Raw genomic sequence first — 18,966 nt, 5'->3', positions numbered from 1 at the left:
TTTTGCACGGATGAGATCTGGTCTCCTGAGTTCTCTTCATCGCTTCTGGAAATTAGGCCCATGCTGGGCCTAACGTGATGTGTGTGGCCACGTGTGCCACGGCTCATGTGCAGAGGTCAGAGGACAACCTGGTTGTTTCTGTTCACAGTGTGGGGCCTGGCAATCGAGCTCACATTATTAGGCTTGGCGCTGCCGGCTGGAGCCATCTTGCCAGCCCTGCTTCGATGTTTCTGTCGTGAAGATTGGATTTGGGGCCTGTGCATGCTAGGCGAGTGTTTGAACTTTGAGCTGAAGCTTCAGCCTTGCCTCGTTCTTTTGTTATTTTTTAGACATGCATTTTCTAGAATCAGCTGCTTCTCCTAAAACAAGAGGATTTGGGGATGAGGACTCTTTGTTGAGCTATGTTTTGTTCTGGGGTTGAAGTCCTGCATGCTGAAAGCCCTGACTTTGCTCCTCAGTACTGAAAAGGGGTGAAGGGAAACATAATTCACACATCTTGAATTTTTTTTTTATTTCAAAGTGTACAATTCAATGACATCCCATTCACAAAGATATAATGCACTCTTCAATACAATTTCCAAAAAGCTTGTATCATTCCACCTATCCCCCCCAAACCCCTCATTAACAGCCACCTTCTCGTTTTCTCTTGTCCCGCTCTCAACCGTTAACGTGCCCTCAGAAGTGTATGTCAGGGTCTTGGTAGGTAGCGTGGGTCTCAGGCTGGCTTTGAACTCGCAACCCTCTGCCTTGGCTTCCCAAGAAGCAGGGTTACAAGCATGTGGCATCATCACTCACGGCCAAGCATCCTACATAGACGCAATTCATGGCCTTTACCACCATCCGGCCTTTCGGTTGCGAACCTGAACCTTCAGCGGTCTCTGGAGCCATCTTCCCGGCCTGCCTTCTCCATCTTGTATCCTTGGGTGTTGGGACGTTATTCCCGTGTATTGATCATACGCTGTCCCTCCTGACCACTGATGCTATCTGTGGAGTGTGAACACACCAGATCCGGTTCACCCATTCACAGTTCTTCCCAGAAGACTCGACACGTGAACAGCGTTTCCCATGCGGCGACGTCAGGGTCGAGCCCGGAGGCCCCGGGCGCACACGCGCACACGGCAGCGCGGGGAGGGTGTCCCGCCCACGCCCACTGACGCGCGGACCCTGCGGGCACCCTCGCCTGCCGGGCCAATCCCCAGCGTGTCCGGACAGCGGCGCCCCGCAGTGGGCGATGCGGGCTGATGACGCGCCCGCCCTCCAGTCCGCACGCGCAGGCCCGGCCACGTGACCCGGGCCGGAAGCTGCGCAGCGGGGACCGGGCTCCGCCAGCTCCCGCGGCGGCGATGGTGAGTGCGGACGCATGCGCGGGCGTGCCTGCCCGGCCCTCCGCGTCCCGGGTCCCCGGTTGCCCCCTCACGGCGTGCCACTCCGCTGTCACCCCCTGTCCCGCTGGGAGCGGAAGGGACCGGAGATGGGAGGGAGGCGGCGGGGAGGGCTCTGCGGCGGGGCGTGAGGGACTGGCGTGGGAAGGGCCGCGAGCGGGCCGCTGTGCGTGGCCAGTGGAAGGGCCCGGGGTCCGGAGTGGACGGGGAGATGCGGCCCCCGGGCTGCCGAGCTTCTCACCCCTTCCTCTTCGCCCGCTAGACTTCCGCACTGACGCAGGGGCTGGAGCGGATCCCCGACCAGCTCGGCTACCTGGTGCTGAGCGAAGGCGCGGTGCTGGCGGTGCGTGGGGCAGGCGGGGCGTGGGGCGGGGTCCTTGGGGCGCACGGCCAGACACCGTCGTTAATGTCCGGATCCCAGGTCCCTTGTTTGGTGCTGTAAAAGAGGTCTGTTTCTAACGGGTCGGGGTGTCACTCGGTGCAGAGTTCAGTGCAGAGCACCCCAAAGCCTTCGGCTCAATCCCCAATACTGCATCAAACACGGTGGGGCGTACCGTAACCTGTAATCGCAGGAAAGTGGGGACAGGCGGATTACAAGTTCGGGGTCATCCTTCGCTGCATTTCAAGTTCAGTCCCAGCCTGCACTACATGTAAACCCTGCCTCAAAAAAAAAAAAAAAAAGTTTACCAGCTTTACCATACAATTAGTTACAGGTGTGTTGATGACTGGTCACTTGTAGTATGTTATTTTATCTTTAAACTCGTGTGTGTGTGTGTGTGTGTGGATTGTGAGGGCCACAGTGAGTGAAAGTCAGAGGACAGCTTCCGGGAGCGAGGGCTCCTTCCACCGATTGAGTTCTGAGGACTGCACTCAGGTCATCATCAGACATTGAGGCAAGCACTTTCACGCTCTGCGCCGTATCACTGGCCCCTAGAACTTTTTTGTGACTTCTTTAGAGGCCGGAGTCCAGCTGAGCCGCAGGGCAGGTTGTGATGGAGGAAAAGAGCACTCAGGGCAGGGAGCTGGACATACGTGCCTGCGAGGGACAGTGCCTGACTTGAGCAGGTTGTGGGTTTGTGTCCAGTTTGAACAGGAAGGGTGATGTGGTAAAACAGGGTGGAGGACATCCTCAGGCAAGCTTCAACATCTTTGGACAAGTCTTGAGTGTTGCTTAAAGGGTTTTGAAACAAAAACGTGTCTCAAAGAAGGGTGAGCAAGGCTGTTCCAGGAGTCACCTAGGTAGGAAACCACTGGTAGCCATGAGGAGCAAGGACAGGAGACATTGTATTTATTTTTTAGTGTATGCGCATGTGTGTGCACGGCTGTATGTGCCCATACATGTGCTGAGGCCAGTGCAGGACCTGACAGAGACCTGCTCTCACCGCTCTCTGCCTTATTCCTTGAGGCAGGTTCTCACTGGACCTGGAGCTAGGCTGGAGGCCTGAGCAAGCCTCAGCAATCTGCCTGTCTAGGCACCCACAGTGCTGAGGTTATGGGTGCCCAGTGTGGCCATACCAGGCTGGGGATTTGAACTCAGGTCCTCTGGCATGTAGTAGCTCTTTTATCCACTAAGCCATGTCCACAGCCCAGAGATCACATAGTAAGACCTATTAATATATGTTGGTAATAACTAGGTAAAGGTACTTCTGCACATGGATCACCTTTCTGAAGTACCCATCCAGGACTTTGAACTGGGAAAACCAGAAAAATACCAAGGTGCCTGAACAAATAAGAAATCAAGAAAGGAAACTGACCAAGGCGGTGTTAGGGGAATTTTGATGGCCTGACTGTAGACACTGATAGCAGTTATAGAGTACATTGATTATGCAGGCAGTGTTTTAATGTCCTCTGGTCATTTTCTATCATGAAACTTATGCAAGCCCCCCAAAATAGGTCTTGTTGACTACAACATACATATGGAGAAACAGAGCAAAAGGAACTAAAATCTAGTAAAGGTTCAATTTAGAATGGTGGGAAGAGGAAGCTGAGATAGTCTATGCTACTGTCCAGAGGAAGTCTGGGCTCCTGTCCTATCACTTACCCAAGGAGTAGCCGGAGGGAAAGCTTTAAAGAAGTGGGTGTTTCTGCTTCGAAGCCTACAGACAGGACAAGTGGGAAGACTGGGACCCGCAGAGCCTTTAAAGGCTACGCAGTTGCCTCAGCGCTGGAACATCTGCCTAGAATCCTAGGAGGGGCTGGGGCCTGCTGGATGACTTGGTCAGCACACCTGAGGTTTTGCTCAGCTTGGCTCTCAGGTGAAGCCTGGTGTTTCAGGGCGAGAAACAGGGAGGCACCACCAGCACAGAGGGTTTAGGTGGGCCTGTGGCAGAGTGTAAGGGGAGACCACAACAGGTATGGGAGCCAGGGGTCCTGTGCCCAAGTCTGGGCTCTCACTCTTTGCTCCTACCCTATTCCATCTGCATGCAGTCATCGGGGGACCTTGAAAATGATGAGCAGGCAGCCAGCGCCATCTCAGAGCTGGTCAGCACAGCCTGTGGCTTCCGGCTGCACCACGGCACCAATGTACCTTTCAAACGCCTGTCTGGTAAGCTCCTGCCTTTGGTGGGATTGCTTCTAGAGGCCTCTCTGCCCAGGAAACATACCTGGCTCCGTTCCACAGACTCCCAACTTCCCCCACCGTCCCTGGTTCAATTACTGCCTTCTGTTTGAGAGTCCTCTAGTATTGAGAACCAAGAAATACGAGAAGGAAAGGTTTCACAGCTGTCTCTCCTCTGGGAACTACATAATTGCTGTGTCCCATTCCAGCCAATTCTGTTGTGACCTCCTGAGAGGCCACCAGACCCACTAACCCCATGCTCCCTTCCCTCTCCAGTGGTCTTTGGCGAGCACACGCTGCTGGTGACTGTGTCGGGACAGCGGGTGTTCGTGGTGAAGAGGCAGAACCGAGGCCGGGAGCCTGCCGATGTCTGAGCGGCAGAAAGCACTGGCTGGAGAAGCGGACTGCCCGTGGGGCCTGTGATGGAGGACACCGTCTCCTACCATTTTCGCTGCTGGAACTGGGTGTGGGCCCAGCACCCCCTCACCCTCGCCCAAGGCCCAAAGGCTTTACGTTGAGGGAAACTATGGCAAGGGGACCCGTCCTTCCCTTCTGCACAATAAACACCAGTCCAACCCTTCTGGGGCAGAAAAGTGTGCACAGAATGCGTTGTTTGAGTGGGGGTGAGGCTGCAGCCTAAGCCTGTCTTCAGCCTTCTATGGAGACAGCTGTACCTCAGTCCCTCAGTGGTGGGCCGAGACCACCACTAGGCAATGTAACACTGCAAATGGGAGACAGGTGTGGTGTGTACCTGTAACCCTGGCATCAAGTTTCTGACGGCTGCACGGGGTGGGGGGGTGGGAGTGTTTAAAAAAAAAAAAAACACCAAAGTAAAACTAGGAGCTGAAGAAGCACACATAGGAAGACAGCTGTTTGTGTACTGAGGCCATCTCCCCATGGTGAGCACAGAGACAAAGTCATCCTCCCTCCCACGCAGTTTTTAACAGTTTTACTTCAGTTGGAAGCTGTAGAGAGAATAAGTTACGGGAACAGACGAGAAACAAGAAAACAACTTAAAGTGCTTCGGGCTGCCAACGTAAACATGAGGGGCAGAAAGAGGCCACCTAGCTATGTCCCCAACCCCTGAGACAGGAGAGTCATTTGTCACTGTGGGTCCCTTTACCACTACCACCCTCTAATCTCAGCCCTGCGGGTGGGTGGAAAGGAATTGTGGAGGCAGAGAGGACTGAATAGGACTGAGAATAGTGTAAACTCGGGACAAAGTGAAGGGTTGGTTGGGGCAAGGGAGCGCCTGCAGCCCTTGCCCTGCTGGGGTGGGGCCAGCCCCCCCTTACAAGGACTTAGGGAATACTGTTGGCTGAGCTGCAGCCGTACTACCCATTTCACAGCTTCTCCTCGTCCCTCATCAGCAGACACAGACAGGCAGCCGTGGGGCCTCTCTGCCCACAGTGGGAGGCGCAGCCTAGGAGCATAGAGCCCGCTGGGCGGAGGGTTTCTGCGGTGTCTGGAGCATAGTCGGCAAAGGGGCGCTACTTGACCGGCTCGACCACCAGGACTTTGCACTCACGCTTGGCAATCTTGTCTAGGGAAAGCACAGCCTTGTCCGGGGGTAGGTAGAGAGGCCGGCCGACAGGGGAGGCTACGGGAGGTGTGATGGCCCTGCGTTCCATCACGCTGCCTGACCTGGAGAGGACAGAAGGCTGTAGGCTCCGTCATGGTACAGCATCCCACCTGACCCCAGCTCTCTTCTTGGTCACACTGATACCAGTCCAGGTCCCTTACCTCATGAGGTGGCTCCGGGAAGGCTGTTGGTGGGAGAAGGACTGAGAACGGCCTAGGCTGGCCTGGTGCCTCTCCACCAGGTCCCGGACAGCGGGGCTGCTGGGGCTGCTCTTGCGGGACAGGGGCCTCGCCTCAGGTGGAGGGTGGGACACACTGGCGGTGAACTGGAGCTTTAGTTTCATGTGCTGGCTCAGCTGGGTGGGAAGATGCAGACCTTCACACACAGACCCAGGGGGACAGGGCTTCCACCTTTCCTGCGCCCAGCCTTCTCGTGCCACCCAAGACGTTTCCCCTCTAGACGCTGCAGGTCCTGACTCGTCCACCCAACACTGGGCCCACCTCAAAGAGCCCGGTCCTCAGGGCCTGGAAGGCCACGCTGAAGGTGAGCGCGCTGCCCTTTCTGGAGAAGCCGAGATTGTTGAGGGGTGTGTGGCAGACGATGGAGTCCAGGGCGGCCTGCATGGCCCGCCGCTCCTCCTCACACAGCTGTTTTCCTGGGGCAGACACAGACGCCCGTCAACACTGGGCAGCTTTTCTCAGTGTCCACAGGCCGGTTACCAGTGTGTGGGGGGCAGGGTGTTCAATTCGCAAGCACTCTATGGGGTAACCTGAGTAACTGCTCCCTTTTGCTGAGGGTTACAGACAACAGTGGTTAATGCTGTGTGCTGGGGTCTGCTCTGACCCACACCAGGCACTAGCTCTGTTAATATGTACAAGCCATCAGATGTTATTTTAAGGAAGATCGAAGCTCAGAGATGAAGTAACTTCCCCAAGGTCACACGGTAGTAAGTGGGGGGGAATTGTACCAGAAAACACGTTCAACCCCCATCCGTGACCCTGGCTGACCGGCCAGGTTCGCGGCATCTGTAAGCCCGGGTGACCGGCCAGGTTCGAGGCAGAGCCATCCATGTACTGCAGCCACCCAGCAAGGTGGAGCAGGCACTACTGTGAGCTGTTCGCCCTTGCCTCTTATCCCTTTTCCTGTCCCTCCCAGGGGACAAGGCCTGGCAGGTGACACCCACCAGCCTGTGCGTGTTCCGGGGTCCACACAAGCCTCACAGCAAGGAAGTCTTGGAGGTTGTTGAGCAGCGTGTAGGTGACAGTGAAACGCTCGTAGGTCCGAACAGGGGACTCACAAGAAGCGGTCATCACAAAGCAGGGGCGGTCTAGGCGGACACTGGGAAGGCTAGGAGCGGTGAGAGAGGAAGCTGGGTGTTTGGTGTTAGGCAGAGGTGAGGAGCAGAGTGCTGCTGGGTCTTCCACTTACTCACCGGTAGTGGGTGTAGATGCTCTGGGTGAAGGGCAGCTTTGGGGTGGACCACTGAACGATGGCAATCAACGGGACCTCAAGACCCTGCAGACGGGACAAGGGGAGACTTCCCATGTTCAGAGGCCCATGGCCTTTCCCTTCCACTGTCTTTTCTTTGAGACAGATCTCAGCCCAGACTGGTCTCCAACTCGTTACATAGCTGGGGGTGACCCTGACCTTGTGATCCTCCTGCTACCACCCAAGGGCCTGCCACTATGCCTGCCTTACACAATGCTGACAGAACCCAGGGTTCCGTGCTCGTTAAGCAAGCACTCCACCAACTCAACCGTTTCCACTGCTCTCATTTCTGTGAAGATACCAGCTCACCTCCTTCGCCCCAGGAGGGGGCTGCTCACCCCCTCTCAGCTGAAACAGGAAGTTGTGTTCCTCCAGGGCACCAAGTGGGCAGGGGAAGTAGCCGGAGGTACCAGGAAGCCGACAGAAGGAGCCCATGGAGACTTCCCCAGACTGGTGACTAGTTGGGAAGAGAAGGTGGCAGTGGCATGAGCTTGCATGGGCTACGTCCGTCCCGCCACTCAACGTCCCGTCTCTCCCCAGGACCTCACCAGACATTGTCCACCAGCAGTACGGACCCGTCGGGCATGACAGGTAGGTAACTGGCGTTGAAGTTGGGCAGGATTCGGATATCCCAGATGGAGATCTCCTCCTGGGAAGAGCTGTTCAGCACTGTGTAGGGCAACAAGCCCGGCTCAGAGTAGGGAGACCACTTCCCACCCCAACTCCACCCTTACCCAGCATCACTGTCCTCCAACCCACTCCCTCGCTGCTCTTCAAGCTCACCCTTGAGCACAGTCAAGTGTTTTCCAGCCACAGTGAACTGTCGGCATTTCAGAACTGGAGGGGGCAGCAGCGTCAGCAGGGTACTCACTGCGGACAGGGCAAGGATTCAGACCTCCGCCCCCAGCTCCTCCCTTCCATGCGGTCCCTCTCATCCACTCCTCTCCCGCCTCCAGCCTTCCCCATCTCCCCCACCTTGAGCCTTGAAGGCGCTCTGTTCTCCACGGAAAGTGTCCCCAGGAGATCTCGTCTGCAGCAAGCGCAGGTAGCCTTGATCTCTGACTTCTGGTGCCTCGACCTCCCGCTTCCATACAGTCACTACAATCTAGGTACAGGAGCCATCGGCCCACATCACGAGGAGTGATAGATGGGTCTTGAAATGTCACCCGGATTCTAGGTCAACAGCTCCAGCTCTACCATCCTACCTTGGCCTTGGGTGTCCCTGGGGGCAGCCTATCCAGTGAAACGGTGAGTGGGAAGATGACCTCATCTGTGGACACAATCGGCTCTTCCACAGGCAGCTAGGGGTTGTGAAAGGGGTGAAGAAGTCAGGAAGGTGTCAAAGGCGCAGGATCCTTTAACCTCTGCAAGACACAGCAAGTCTTCATGCCCTCCCCTCGCTGTCCTTCGTCGTCTATCTTAGGTCCCTCCACAAGGCTGGGCAATGCTGTCATCTGCCTCCTGCATGACGTCCCTAAGGAGTCCAAGCCCCAAACTGCCTCTCTCGCTTCCAGCAAACCTCCCCTCAGCCTTTGTCACCCAGAGATCCTCACCGTGGTCGCTCCCCCTGAGGTAGCAGGGCCCGGGCCGTGCGTGAGAAGGGGGCTGCAGCCCCGAAACAAGCCTCCTCCCCCCGGGTCCCCACCCCCCGGGGGCTCCGCATCCTGGTCGCCGGCGCCGCCACTCCCTGGCAGGGCCCCTCCGGCGCTGACCGAGGCCAGGGCGGCCAGGGCGGTCGCCAGCTCGGTCCAGGCCCCTCCGGACGCCAAGCCCGTGCCGCTCCCGACGCCGGGCCCCGCGCCGCCCCGGCAGCGCAGCACCAGCAGGAAGCGGACTGTCTCCCCCAGGTAGAGATGGTTGCGCCGGGGCAGCGCCCGGTACCGGCCCGGGTCCCCAGCCAGCTCGGCGCGTGGCGGCAGCGGCACGGCCGGGAAGTACATCGAGTAGTCGCACTGAGACTCCATCGGGCGGGGAGGGCGGCGCCGCCCGGCCCGGGGCGGCGGGGAGCTCGGCCGGCGAGTCCCGACGGCGTCGGACCGCGGCTCCGCCGGGCAGCGGGAGACACCTGCCCGGCCCGGAAGCCAGGGAAACGAACCCGGAACCCAGACCCGGGGGCGCCGGAACTGGGGTGCGGGGCTGAATGACTGGAGAGAAGACGGAAGCGGAAAGGAAGGGGCGTGGCCTCCGAGGTTGCATGGCTGGGAGGGAAGTGCGTGCAGGCTGCTGAGGAGCTTGTCGGAGGCTGGACAGGCTTCTTTGGGTGGAATTCATTTTTATTTGTCCCTGCTTCCCTCTCGCTCTCTTCATTCCTTTCTTTCTCTTCTTTTCCTTCTCCTTAGCTCTCTTCCCTAACTTTCTTTTCCCATTCTCTCACCCTTACCTTTTTTCCTGATTATTTATTTATTTTTATTAATTACACTTTATGACTTTGTATCCTCCCCCTGTAGCTCCCTTCCTCCTCCCCTCCCAATCCCTTCCTTCCTTCCCCTTCTCCACGCACGCCCCTCCCCAAGTCCACTGATAGGGGAGGTCTTCTTTTCCTTCCTTCTGATCCTAGTCTATTAGGTCTCATCAGGAGTGGCTGCATTGTCTTCCTCTGTGGCCTGGTAAGGCTGTTCCCCCCTCAGGGGGAGGTGATCAAAGAGCAGGCCAATCAGTTCCTGTCAGAGACAGTCCCTGTTCCCATTACTATGGAGCCCACTTGGACACTGAACTGCTACGGGCTACATCTGTGCAGGGGTTCTAGGTTATCTCCATGCATTCACCCTTACCTTTTATAACAGCGTCTCCTGGGACCCTGTACATGGCTGAGGATGAACTCAAACTTTTGATCCTCTTACCTCCGTTCTCCGGAGTGCTGGCATTACAGGCATGTGCCATCTTGTGTAACGTATGCAGGGCTGGAGAATTGAGCCCAGGGCTTCAAGCATGCTAGGCAAACCCTCTACCAGCTGAGCTCCATGCCTGTCATTTTCCTGGATTGTTGTTCTTGGTGGTATGTGTGTATATGTATGTATGTTATGGGCATACCTGAGCCTCAGCCTCATGCTAGCTAATTCGTTTTACCAATGGCTGTATCCCCAGCCTTGAGGAAATACTGAAAGAACCACTTTAAGCCTAATTTCTATTCAAAAAAAGATTATCTCTTCCCTACGTAAAACAAATAACTGGGCTCTGAGGTTAAGAGGACTTGCTGTTCTTGCAGAGGACCAGGGTTTGGATCTGAACACTTGGTGGCTCACAATCATTGGTAACTCCCAATGCCAGGAGATCTATGGGCACCAGTCATGCACACTTACACATGCAGGCAAAACACTCATACACATAAAAGAAATAAATAATTTTAAAAAAGTAGATGTTTCATAGCATTTATTCATCCAACAAATATTTTCACAGTAAAATCGACGCAGTTTCTTAACAAATATATCATAGAGAAATGGATGTATCATGTCCCAAACTTTCTCTGTCTCAGTGTCATCTTCTGCCCCTCCAGGGGGCTTTGAGAACTGCCACATGACTCTGTCTTGAGGCTTGAAGAGGCAAAATGAGGGGCAGGCAGGGGATGGAGGGGCACATGCTGCTGGGATTCCTACAGAAAGTCCAGACAGCTCCAGTCTCCCCTCAGAGCATACTTCCTGTTCCTTCCAAGGGAAGCAGAGCTGCGGAGGCCCTCCGCGCATCACAGGTGTCCTAGTTTGTAGTCTGATTCCTACGGGGGCACTAGCCTTGAGGCCTTGAGAGGCAGGGAGGCAGTTGGGGGAAACTGCTTAGCATCCAGTTTGTCCTTATACTGCAGCTCAGGGGTGGCCAAGCGCTCACATTCCTCCTGATCTTTCTGATTGAGCCCACTCTGAAGCACATAGCCCAGTACCTTAGCTGAACCAAACTGAAAAGGCCGGAGCCTTACGTCAGTGATGTACTTAGGGTCCAGAGCCCCGCCTCCCATCAGGCAACGTTTCGCCAGAGCTTCTCTTCGAGCCCGGAGCTCAGCCACAGCACTGTGCAGCCGACTCCGGCCGTAGTGCTCTATCCGGGCCCACAGACTACGGTTGAAGTGGATGTAAAGAGCCCAGTCTAGGTTGTTCCAAGCTCGGGCCCGAGCAGTTAGCTGTGGATCTCCCCCAGTCACGGCACTCTTACTGGCAGTCCTGAGCCTCTGCTCACCTCCAGCCTGGGCATTGTGCATGAAGCCCACCACGTCATCCAGACTCCAGCACAGAGCATCTGCCAACAGAACCAGTGACTCGTCAAAGTACTCGGCCACCATGACCAGGTCAAAGACAGAGTCCAGCCAGGCTAGACCCCACTGGATAAAAGATGAGGGCTCAGAATCTGGAGAGGCAAGGCTGGCTGGCTGCTCATAATTCGCAGCAGCTGTGGTGAAGGCTGGGACGAGCTTTCCAGGGCCAGCACCAGAAGGGATGGTATGTGGCTGGAAGGGGTTGGGGTCCCTGAGTACATGGGGACTCACTCTCCTGGTCTTCGTCTCTGGGGGGAAGGGCAAGCCAAAGTCAAACCACAGTAAGTTGCGGGCATAGTAGTTGCCCCGGCCGCCGGGTCTGTAGAAGGCTCGAGGGTTGGACAGGAAAGCTGCCAAAGATGGTGCCTTTCGGAAAGCTGAGGAAGTTGATTTATAATAGGAGAAGGCGGAGCGGGCTAGAGCTGCTGGATCCCGGACAATGGAAAAGAAGAAGCTGTCAGAAGGCATGACCTGAAGCACCTGCAGGAGCGGAGACACAGAGAGAAAAGGCTTGACTGAGGAGGAAATAAGTACAAGCTAAGGCTCTAATGAGCCCTCAGAACTCCACTGTGGACCCTCAGCTCCCCCACTAGCTGTGTGATCTTGGGGGAATTACATAACCACCTCAGAGATGCAATTTGCTTGTCTGTAAAAGCAAAGTAATCAGAGGTTCCTGGGTGATTGAGAAGTACACAGGAGAAAACAGCTAATCAGAAATCTGGAACACACAACACTTAGATCTTTAATTTTCTTGGGTCTTTGTGTCTTCCTTGGTTGCTAAAAACTCAAACCTGGGCTGGGGAGATGGCTCAGTCAATAAAGCGTTTGCCACATCAGCAATGAGGACCCCAGTTCATACTCCCAGCACCCACATAAAAGCCAGGCAGAGTGGTGCTCACCCATAAGCTCAGTGCTGAAGAGGCAGAGACAGGCAGAACCCTGGAGGCTGTCCAACACCCCCCCCAAAAAAAAAATCTCTAGGAAACAAACTTTGTGATCACTTCTACAGCAAAAATCTATTCAGGTTGTGTGTGTGTGTGCATATATGTGAGAGCTCGGATGTGTGCACTTGTGCATGTGGCTCTGAGGTGGGGACCTCATTCTTCAGTCATCATCTACCTTCGTTTTCAATATAGCATCTCTCACTGGCCTGGAACTTATCAACTAGGAAAGGCTGGCTAGTCAGAGAGCCTCGGGAACTCTGCTGTCTGCCTCAGTGCCAGGATCACAGCGCCTTCTACCATGCCCAGTTTTTTTGACGTGGGTTTTGGGGACTAAATTCAGGTTCTGTTGTAAGCATTTTACCCTATCTCCCTAGCCCTGCCCTCTTTCTGAGACAGGGTCACACTTATGTAGCACAGGGTGACCTTGAACTCCTGCCTCAGCCACCTGAGCATTACAATTACAGATGGGTGCCAACATGGCCAGCACAAAAACCTGTTAAATGCCTTTTCTGATCACAGCTTCAAGAAAGCAACTGGCCTTGAGGCCCTCAGGGTGGAAGGAGAGAGATGTCCAAGATGGCTGCAGCACAAGGCACTTCTGGAGCTCCGGAGGAACTTGGGGAACAAAAGATACTCCCGAAGTGGAGCATTGGGGGAGGGGTGCTGGAGAGCGGGTAGGACTAAAGTCTGGGATGTGTGTCTAACACATCAGGCACCCTGAAAATCAGGCACCCTGAAAATCGGGCTGAGTGGCCTCAGCACCCCTATAATGAGCCGGGTACCCCTGCACATGCCAGTAGGCCACCTCCAGCTGGAGCACAGACAGGAGGATCACCAGGGCTTGCTGGCTTCCAGCCTCGCTGAGAACCTAGCCCCATGTTCAGAGAGGGACCCTGTCTCGGCCTCCTTGTATACACACACACACACACACACACACACACACAAATAATAAATATTTAGATGAGTCAGGCATGGTAGCACACGACTCTAATCCCAGCACTCAGGGAGGCAGAGGCAGACAGATTGCTGTGAGTTCCAGGCCAGCCTGGTCTACAAAGTGAATCCAGGCCAGCCAGGGCTACACAGAGAAACCTGTCTCGAAAAACAAACAAACAAACAAACACATAATAAGTCTTTAAATGAATAAAGTTTGGATCAATCTCCAAAATTATAATAGGAACCTATTTGGGATTTAAGGTATTATACGGTGCGTCTGGAAACTGAGCAGCAAGGCATCCATCAGTCTTTAACTGTCTTCTCCAAAAGGGTTCTCACATTGTTAAGACATTCCCTTCACCAAACTTCCTCTATCACCCCAACTCTACAGGAAGCAGTCAGAGAACAAAGGACCATTCCCATTTCCTGGAATGATGATTTAAGAGTGGGGCTATGTCATAGACTGAGAGGAAAATGGAGAGATGGCCCGGTGCACAAAGCTCCGTGCAAGCATGAGGACCTGGGCCCCACGCCCCGTGTAAATGAGGCTGGGTGTAGCAGCATGCTTCTGTAATGATCAGTGGGGAGGTGGAGAGCCGAGTCCGGAACCCCGCAGAGCAGCTAGCCTGGAGTACATAGCCACATCTGCAAAAAAGACTCACCTTGTCCCCACATGACGGTTGTGGACTGATCTCCACACGGTGGCACACACGTGCCTGTATCAGTTGTGGACAAACATCCTACACACGAAGATTTTTTTAAGTTCCTTTCCTTAACTGTTTTGTTTGATTTGATTTTCTTCGTTAATATGGGTGTACCCAGAAGGCAGAGCCTTTGAACTCAGTTTGTTTTGAAAGCAGAAGTCAGGGACTGTCTCTGACATGAACTCAGTGGCTGGCTCTTTGACCTCCCGCCCCCCACCTCGAGGGAGGAGCAGCCTTGCTAAGCCATAGAGGAGGACATTGCAGCCAGTCCTGAAGAGACCTAATAAGCTGGGATCAGATGGAAGAGGAGGAACGCCCCTATCAGTGGATTTAGAGAGGGGCAGGGAGGAGATGAGGGAGGGTGGGATTGGGAGGAAATGAGGGGGGGACTACAGCTGAGACACAAAGTAAATAAACTGTAATTAATACAAAAAAATAAAAATTTAATTAAAAAAAGAAGGAAAGAAGTAAGTAGTTAACTGTCTTTGGTATCAAACATAACTTCACAGTTCCATCATTCGCTCCCTGTGTGACTCTGTATGTGACTGATGCTATCAGAGCCTTTGTTTCTTAGGGTTTAAATCTAGATTAGTGTATCTGGAAACGTGGAAGTGCCTGGAGCCCAGTAGGTCATCAGTGACTGACATCGACAACTGGGGGCACCTCTCAACCATTGGAGGGACTTGGGTCAGTGATCCTGTCATTGTCCCACTCTCGACAGCTGCCCTTCCATATCCAGCAGTGGCCTCTTGCTGCCCCCAAGGTTCCCCTCACAATCCTCAGCCGTCTCCCGCTCTCCTTCAACAAGGGTGCACTGGGCGTGGTGGCTCCCAGCTGTAGTCCTAACTTGTGGAAGGCTGAGGAAAGAGGATGCTGAGAAGTCAGGGAAGCCCAGGGTACGACACTAAGAGCCCGTTTGAAAAGGAAAAGTTTTCGCAGTCTCTGCTGTTCTGTTCACTGCACAGACTCTCCCGATACACACGTACATACACGCATGGCTGTGTCTTCCTGATGGCTTGCTTCCTCTAAGAGTGCCTATTCTGAGCTAGAGAGAGAGCTCAGTGGCTTGCCTAGCATGTGGGGGAGCCCTGGGTTCAATCCCCGGTACCTCACTAAAAGCAAACAAAGCAAACCACTCAGAGTGTCTGGGGTGTGCTGGGCGGTGTGGTTCACACCCATGATTCTAGCACTCTGAGAGCTGATAGAAGAGTCCTGCCCAGCGTTCTAGGACATTCTGGGGTGGCGGTGAGTGTCATGATGGTGCCTGTCTCAAAAGAAAGAAATCCCTGAAAGAATGTGTGAACTGGATAACTGGCTCGCTCTGTAGAGTGCTTGCTGAGCACACGCGAAGCGCCGGCTCCCGTCCCCACTGCATAAGCTGACAGTGGTGCCCACCAGTAACCAGCACTCAGGAGGTGGAGGCGGGAGTGTTGGGAGTTCAAGACCATTCTCAGCTGCTCCGTAGGTTTGAAGCTAGTCTGAGCTCCATGAGATCCAGTAACAAATACAGAGAGACAGACAGACATAGGAATGGATGGGCAGACAGACACACACGCACGCATGCACGCAGAATGTGTACTAAGTCTTTACTGGAAACTCCCATCTGCTCTTTCTTCTAACTTCCTTGCCCACCTCGGCAGTTTCTCTCTGTTCTCCTTCCAAGTGCCCCTTACCCCTCCCGGCGCTGGGATTACCTTGTGAGCTGCCACGCCCAGTTCAGGCATGCTTTCCCTTTCTTTCTGCCAGCGAGTGTTCACTGGTTTAAGCCCGTGGGAGAATGTGCTCATCTCTCCCTAAGTAGTCTCCTTTGGGTCAGAACTGGGGTCTCTCTCTCTCTCTCTCTCTCTCTCTCTCTCTCTCTCTTTTCATTGTTGTTGCTTGTTTTTGAGACATCGGCTTGGGAATGCTGCTCCATCTGGCCTTCAACTATTTTTTTTTAATTTTTTTTTTATTTTTTTGAGACAGGGCACAAGTATTCCAGGCTGGCTTTGAACTGACTATGTGGCTAAGGCTGGCGTTGAACTCCCCATCCTCCTGCCCCAGCTCCTGAGTGATGGGATTCCAGGCAGGCACCACCACACTTGGTTCTGCATACCAGATAGGCACTCTGTCATTTGAGGCAAACCCCTAGTGTGACCCTCCAGTTGCCCTGCTGTCTCAGCGTCCCCAGGTCTGAGATCACAGGTGTGTACCCTCACATTTTCAAAATGTCCAGCTGTTCCGTGCTCTGTTGAGGGCTTAACACAGGACTGACAGGAAGCCTCAAAAGGTGGTGCTTACACCCCACCCCAGCACTGGGGATGGAGAGACAGAGGGGTCCTAGGGCCTCACTGGCCAGCCAGTCTAGCTCAGGTTCAGTGAGAGACCCTGTCTCAGAAACTAAGCAAGAGAGTGATCAAGAAACACACCTGGAACTGACCTCTGACCTCCACAAGCACATGTGAGCACACGCTCAGACACACAAACCCCATGTGAGGGAAGAGAAGATTTCTGGCTCCCAACCTTCACCTGACCCAGAGAAAGGACATGTGTAAAAAGAGCTATAGGGAAGCTGGCCTCTCTGCCCTGGGCTTCAACTTGTTGCCGAACCCCCATACCAAGGCACAGGTCCCCTCTCTTGGCTACAAGCCGAGGGAGACCTCTTTCCCAGTCCACCCACTGCAGGTCCTCACCTCTTTCAGGTTGAACCTCATGTGATGACAGAGGATATGGAAAGGCTTCTGCGAATCCGAACTCTGGGGATGGTAGCCTTTGACCTTAGAGGCCTGGAAAAGCTTTGGGTAGCCAAACTGGTAGTGGGCAGGCAGGGCAAAGCGTAGTCCCTGCTGGTCCCCATAGCGGTGAAGGAGACTGAGCACAGAGCTGCTCCCGGATTTGTGTGTCTTCAGGAACACGAGTCGCTGTCTGGGTAGGCAAGGCGTAACAGTTGGTCCCAGGGAAGGGATCCAGGACTGTGGGAGCTGCAGCCCAGGGAGCCTGGAAAGAGAGCGGAAGGGAAGTGACCTGTCCCTCGGTGTTATGTGGAGCAGGTGTGTTCTTGTAATGCACGGAGAACAGGAATGTCCCCTGAGTGTTCGCCCCTCAAGTCACACCCCCAGGTGGGATCAAGGAAGGTGCAGTCAGAGAGGTAGGACCGACAGGGACTCACCTCCTCTGGAATGGTCCCCCCAGGAGCTGGAGGCCAAATCCGATGGTCATGAAGATGCCCAGAGCCACCCCCAGGCTCCGAGGCCTCCAGAGCCTCATGGTCCTGGCAGAAGACAGAGGGCTCGTGTGTCACAAGCAAAGTGACATTAGGCAGGAGTGGAGCCAGGGCCAAGAGCCATGGGTGGCAGAGCCAGCTGGGGATGATAATGCAGCCGTGGAAGGCACCTTCTGGAGATCAGGGGATCATCCCCCAAGCCTGCTTGAAGCCCCGGTTGAGCCGGCCCCTGAGTTAGCAGATTTTTGCCTCTGTCAGCGTCTAGAAGGGAAATGAGGGGGGAAGGAGAGGAGTCTAAGGAGAAGGGGAGAACTTTTTCTTCTTCTTCTGCCACTGAGACCTGAGGCAGGGATGGGGAGTAGCCAGGTGTGTGAGTGTGTACGTGTGTGTGTGTGTGTGTGTGTGTGTGTGTGTGTGTGCGCGCGTGTGTGCATGCGCACACACGTATACTTGTGTGCTCTTCACACCAGACCCTGGCATCTGTTCCCTGTGCTGTCAACCTAGTTAGCTACCCTGTAGCTCTCCAACTGCACTCACCTCCCCCCCCTTTAGGCTTTGGATATTTAAAAGAGGAGATAAAGCCAGGACCCAGATCTCAAATGAGACCGAACCATTCGGTTTGTGGTTATGATCTTCGCATGAAGGCACGGTCAGGCTGGGTCCTAGCTGCCTTCTGAGGGGCTCTGTCATTCACAAATAGGAACGAAGAATGTTTCCCCTCCTGCAGCTAGTACAGGGGAAACCTCAGGAGGAATGGGAGATCAGATAGCAACAGGTTGGGTAACTCAGGAAGAGGAAAGGGGGTGGGTGGGCCTAGAGGAGCGGTGTGAGCCGTGCTGTTCATGTGGGCAAGGCTGCTTCCCAGTTAGTACAAGGCAGACCCCAAGGTCTTAAAGGGGCTGGTGGAGAGCTCCTGGGCGCATCCCACTTCCTAACCCTGTCTATCAGTACACAGGCAGACAGAGAGAGAGGGAGAGAGAAAAAGGAAGAGAGAAAGAGGGAGGAAGAGGGAGAGACAGGCAGGGAGGAGAGGGAAAGGGAGAGGGAGAGAGATTGATTCTTCTTCCCCCGGCCTTAAACTTCCTGCTTAACTGGAGGTGTAATTCCAGGTTTTCAGATCACACCCTGCAATCAAAGAGCAAGGTCCTTCCAACCTGCTCAGACGGCCCCGGCCCCCTTCCCGAACTAGTCAGGGTGACCCCAAGAAAAAAAGAATCCAAGCTTGCTGTCCAAAGACCCGCCTCCTTCTGGCGTTATCCCCGGCACAGCCCCCAGGATTCGGCAGGAACTCCCTCCTCTTCCCATCCATCCCAAGCTCCTCTCCTCGTCCCAGCTCGCTGGACCCTCTGCAGCTTCGGTGGCTGCTGTCGGCAGCCTTTTGTTAAGGGTCTTCCGTGACCCCTCCCTAGTCTCCTCCCATATTCAAAGGTCCCTCACCGGTTCCAGCCTCTGTTTCTCTAGCCACTCACCAGGCCATAAGAAGAGCAGTGGAAAAATCAGGTCGCCGGCTCCAGCCACCGCCCGGCTCCTCAGATCAACTTTCCCCACAAACTTTTCTCAACATCCAGACTCCTCCCCCTCCCCTCCCTTTGTCCCGCCAATCCAAGCAGCTGCTTGCTTCTTGCTTGGGCATTGATCGGTCTCTCTGGGTCTCTCCCCTCCCTCCCTGCCCTCTTTACCAGTCTGCTGCAGGGAAAGATGGCCTAGCCTGCCTTTGAAAGATGCCACTTCTACCCTCCTTTCAAATAGGAATCAATTACATCTTTTTCTTTTGGCTTTCCACAAAACAAAAGATTTATTCAGGTGAAGAGAGGGAAGGAGGAAGGGAGACAGAGATAGAGACAGCCAGCCAGAGGCTTCCAAGAACTGCAGTCTTACCCTGAAGGCAGAGCAGTGGGGTGTTAAGTAGGCCTGGTGTCCTGCACATTTTA

General features: G+C 54.6%; 3 protein-coding genes across 3 annotated transcripts; 1 reads left to right on the top strand and 2 right to left on the bottom strand.

The window, feature by feature from the left end:
- The first annotated feature begins 1,192 nt into the window (after window positions 1–1,192).
- On the top strand, window positions 1,193–4,532 carry Lamtor4 (late endosomal/lysosomal adaptor, MAPK and MTOR activator 4). The gene is made up of 4 exons (XM_021650722.2): window positions 1,193–1,346; window positions 1,645–1,725; window positions 3,810–3,927; window positions 4,216–4,532. The coding sequence occupies exons 1-4, from the start codon at window positions 1,242–1,244 to the stop codon at window positions 4,311–4,313; spliced, it is 402 nt and encodes a 133-aa protein (XP_021506397.1). The 5' UTR covers window positions 1,193–1,241; the 3' UTR covers window positions 4,314–4,532.
- A 341-nt stretch (window positions 4,533–4,873) lies between these two features.
- On the bottom strand, window positions 4,874–9,171 carry Trappc14 (trafficking protein particle complex subunit 14). Its single transcript, XM_021650719.2, has 11 exons — window positions 8,563–9,171; window positions 8,215–8,310; window positions 7,985–8,114; window positions 7,793–7,879; window positions 7,558–7,678; window positions 7,319–7,466; window positions 6,954–7,036; window positions 6,705–6,868; window positions 6,022–6,176; window positions 5,683–5,876; window positions 4,874–5,583 (listed from the first exon to the last, which is right to left on the bottom strand). Exons 1-11 carry the CDS (start codon window positions 8,971–8,973, stop codon window positions 5,430–5,432), a joined length of 1,743 nt encoding a protein of 580 aa, XP_021506394.1. The 5' UTR covers window positions 8,974–9,171; the 3' UTR covers window positions 4,874–5,429.
- A 1,190-nt stretch (window positions 9,172–10,361) lies between these two features.
- On the bottom strand, window positions 10,362–18,614 carry Gal3st4 (galactose-3-O-sulfotransferase 4). Its single transcript, XM_021650714.2, has 4 exons — window positions 18,505–18,614; window positions 16,982–17,296; window positions 16,506–16,809; window positions 10,362–11,729 (listed from the first exon to the last, which is right to left on the bottom strand). The coding sequence occupies exons 2-4, from the start codon at window positions 17,077–17,079 to the stop codon at window positions 10,719–10,721; spliced, it is 1,413 nt and encodes a 470-aa protein (XP_021506389.1). The 5' UTR covers window positions 17,080–17,296; window positions 18,505–18,614; the 3' UTR covers window positions 10,362–10,718.
- Window positions 18,615–18,966: the final 352 nt, after the last annotated feature.

Source organism: Meriones unguiculatus, chromosome 15, assembly GCF_030254825.1.
Source record: "Meriones unguiculatus strain TT.TT164.6M chromosome 15, Bangor_MerUng_6.1, whole genome shotgun sequence".
In the NCBI taxonomy this organism is placed as follows: Eukaryota; Metazoa; Chordata; class Mammalia; order Rodentia; family Muridae; genus Meriones; species Meriones unguiculatus.
Note: the sequence above shows the minus strand (reverse complement) of the source record. Positions and strands in the feature narration are given on the sequence as shown.

What these genes read in the sequence shown, in the direction of transcription:
- Lamtor4 (XM_021650722.2), top strand. Translation starts at nt 1,242, where the DNA reads ATGACGCGCCCGCCCTCCAGTCCGCACGCGCAGGCCCGGCCACGTGAC. An exon ending in CAGCTCCCGCGGCGGCGATG is followed by an intron (nt 1,347 to 1,644) that starts GTGAGTGCGGAC and finishes TTCGCCCGCTAG; the next exon opens with ACTTCCGCACTGACGCAGGG. An exon ending in ACCTTTCAAACGCCTGTCTG is followed by an intron (nt 3,928 to 4,215) that starts GTAAGCTCCTGC and finishes TTCCCTCTCCAG; the next exon opens with TGGTCTTTGGCGAGCACACG.
- Trappc14 (XM_021650719.2), bottom strand. Translation starts at nt 8,973, where the DNA reads ATGGAGTCTCAGTGCGACTACTCGATGTACTTCCCGGCCGTGCCGCTG. An exon ending in CAGGGACACCCAAGGCCAAG is followed by an intron (nt 8,115 to 8,214) that starts GTAGGATGGTAG and finishes TCCTGTACCTAG; the next exon opens with ATTGTAGTGACTGTATGGAA. An exon ending in TGAGGACCGGGCTCTTTGAG is followed by an intron (nt 5,877 to 6,021) that starts GTGGGCCCAGTG and finishes CTTCCCACCCAG; the next exon opens with CTGAGCCAGCACATGAAACT.
- Gal3st4 (XM_021650714.2), bottom strand. Translation starts at nt 17,079, where the DNA reads ATGAGGCTCTGGAGGCCTCGGAGCCTGGGGGTGGCTCTGGGCATCTTC. An exon ending in GGGGGACCATTCCAGAGGAG is followed by an intron (nt 16,810 to 16,981) that starts GTGAGTCCCTGT and finishes CTCTCTTTCCAG; the next exon opens with GCTCCCTGGGCTGCAGCTCC. An exon ending in TGAGGTTCAACCTGAAAGAG is followed by an intron (nt 11,730 to 16,505) that starts GTGAGGACCTGC and finishes CCGCTCCTGCAG; the next exon opens with GTGCTTCAGGTCATGCCTTC.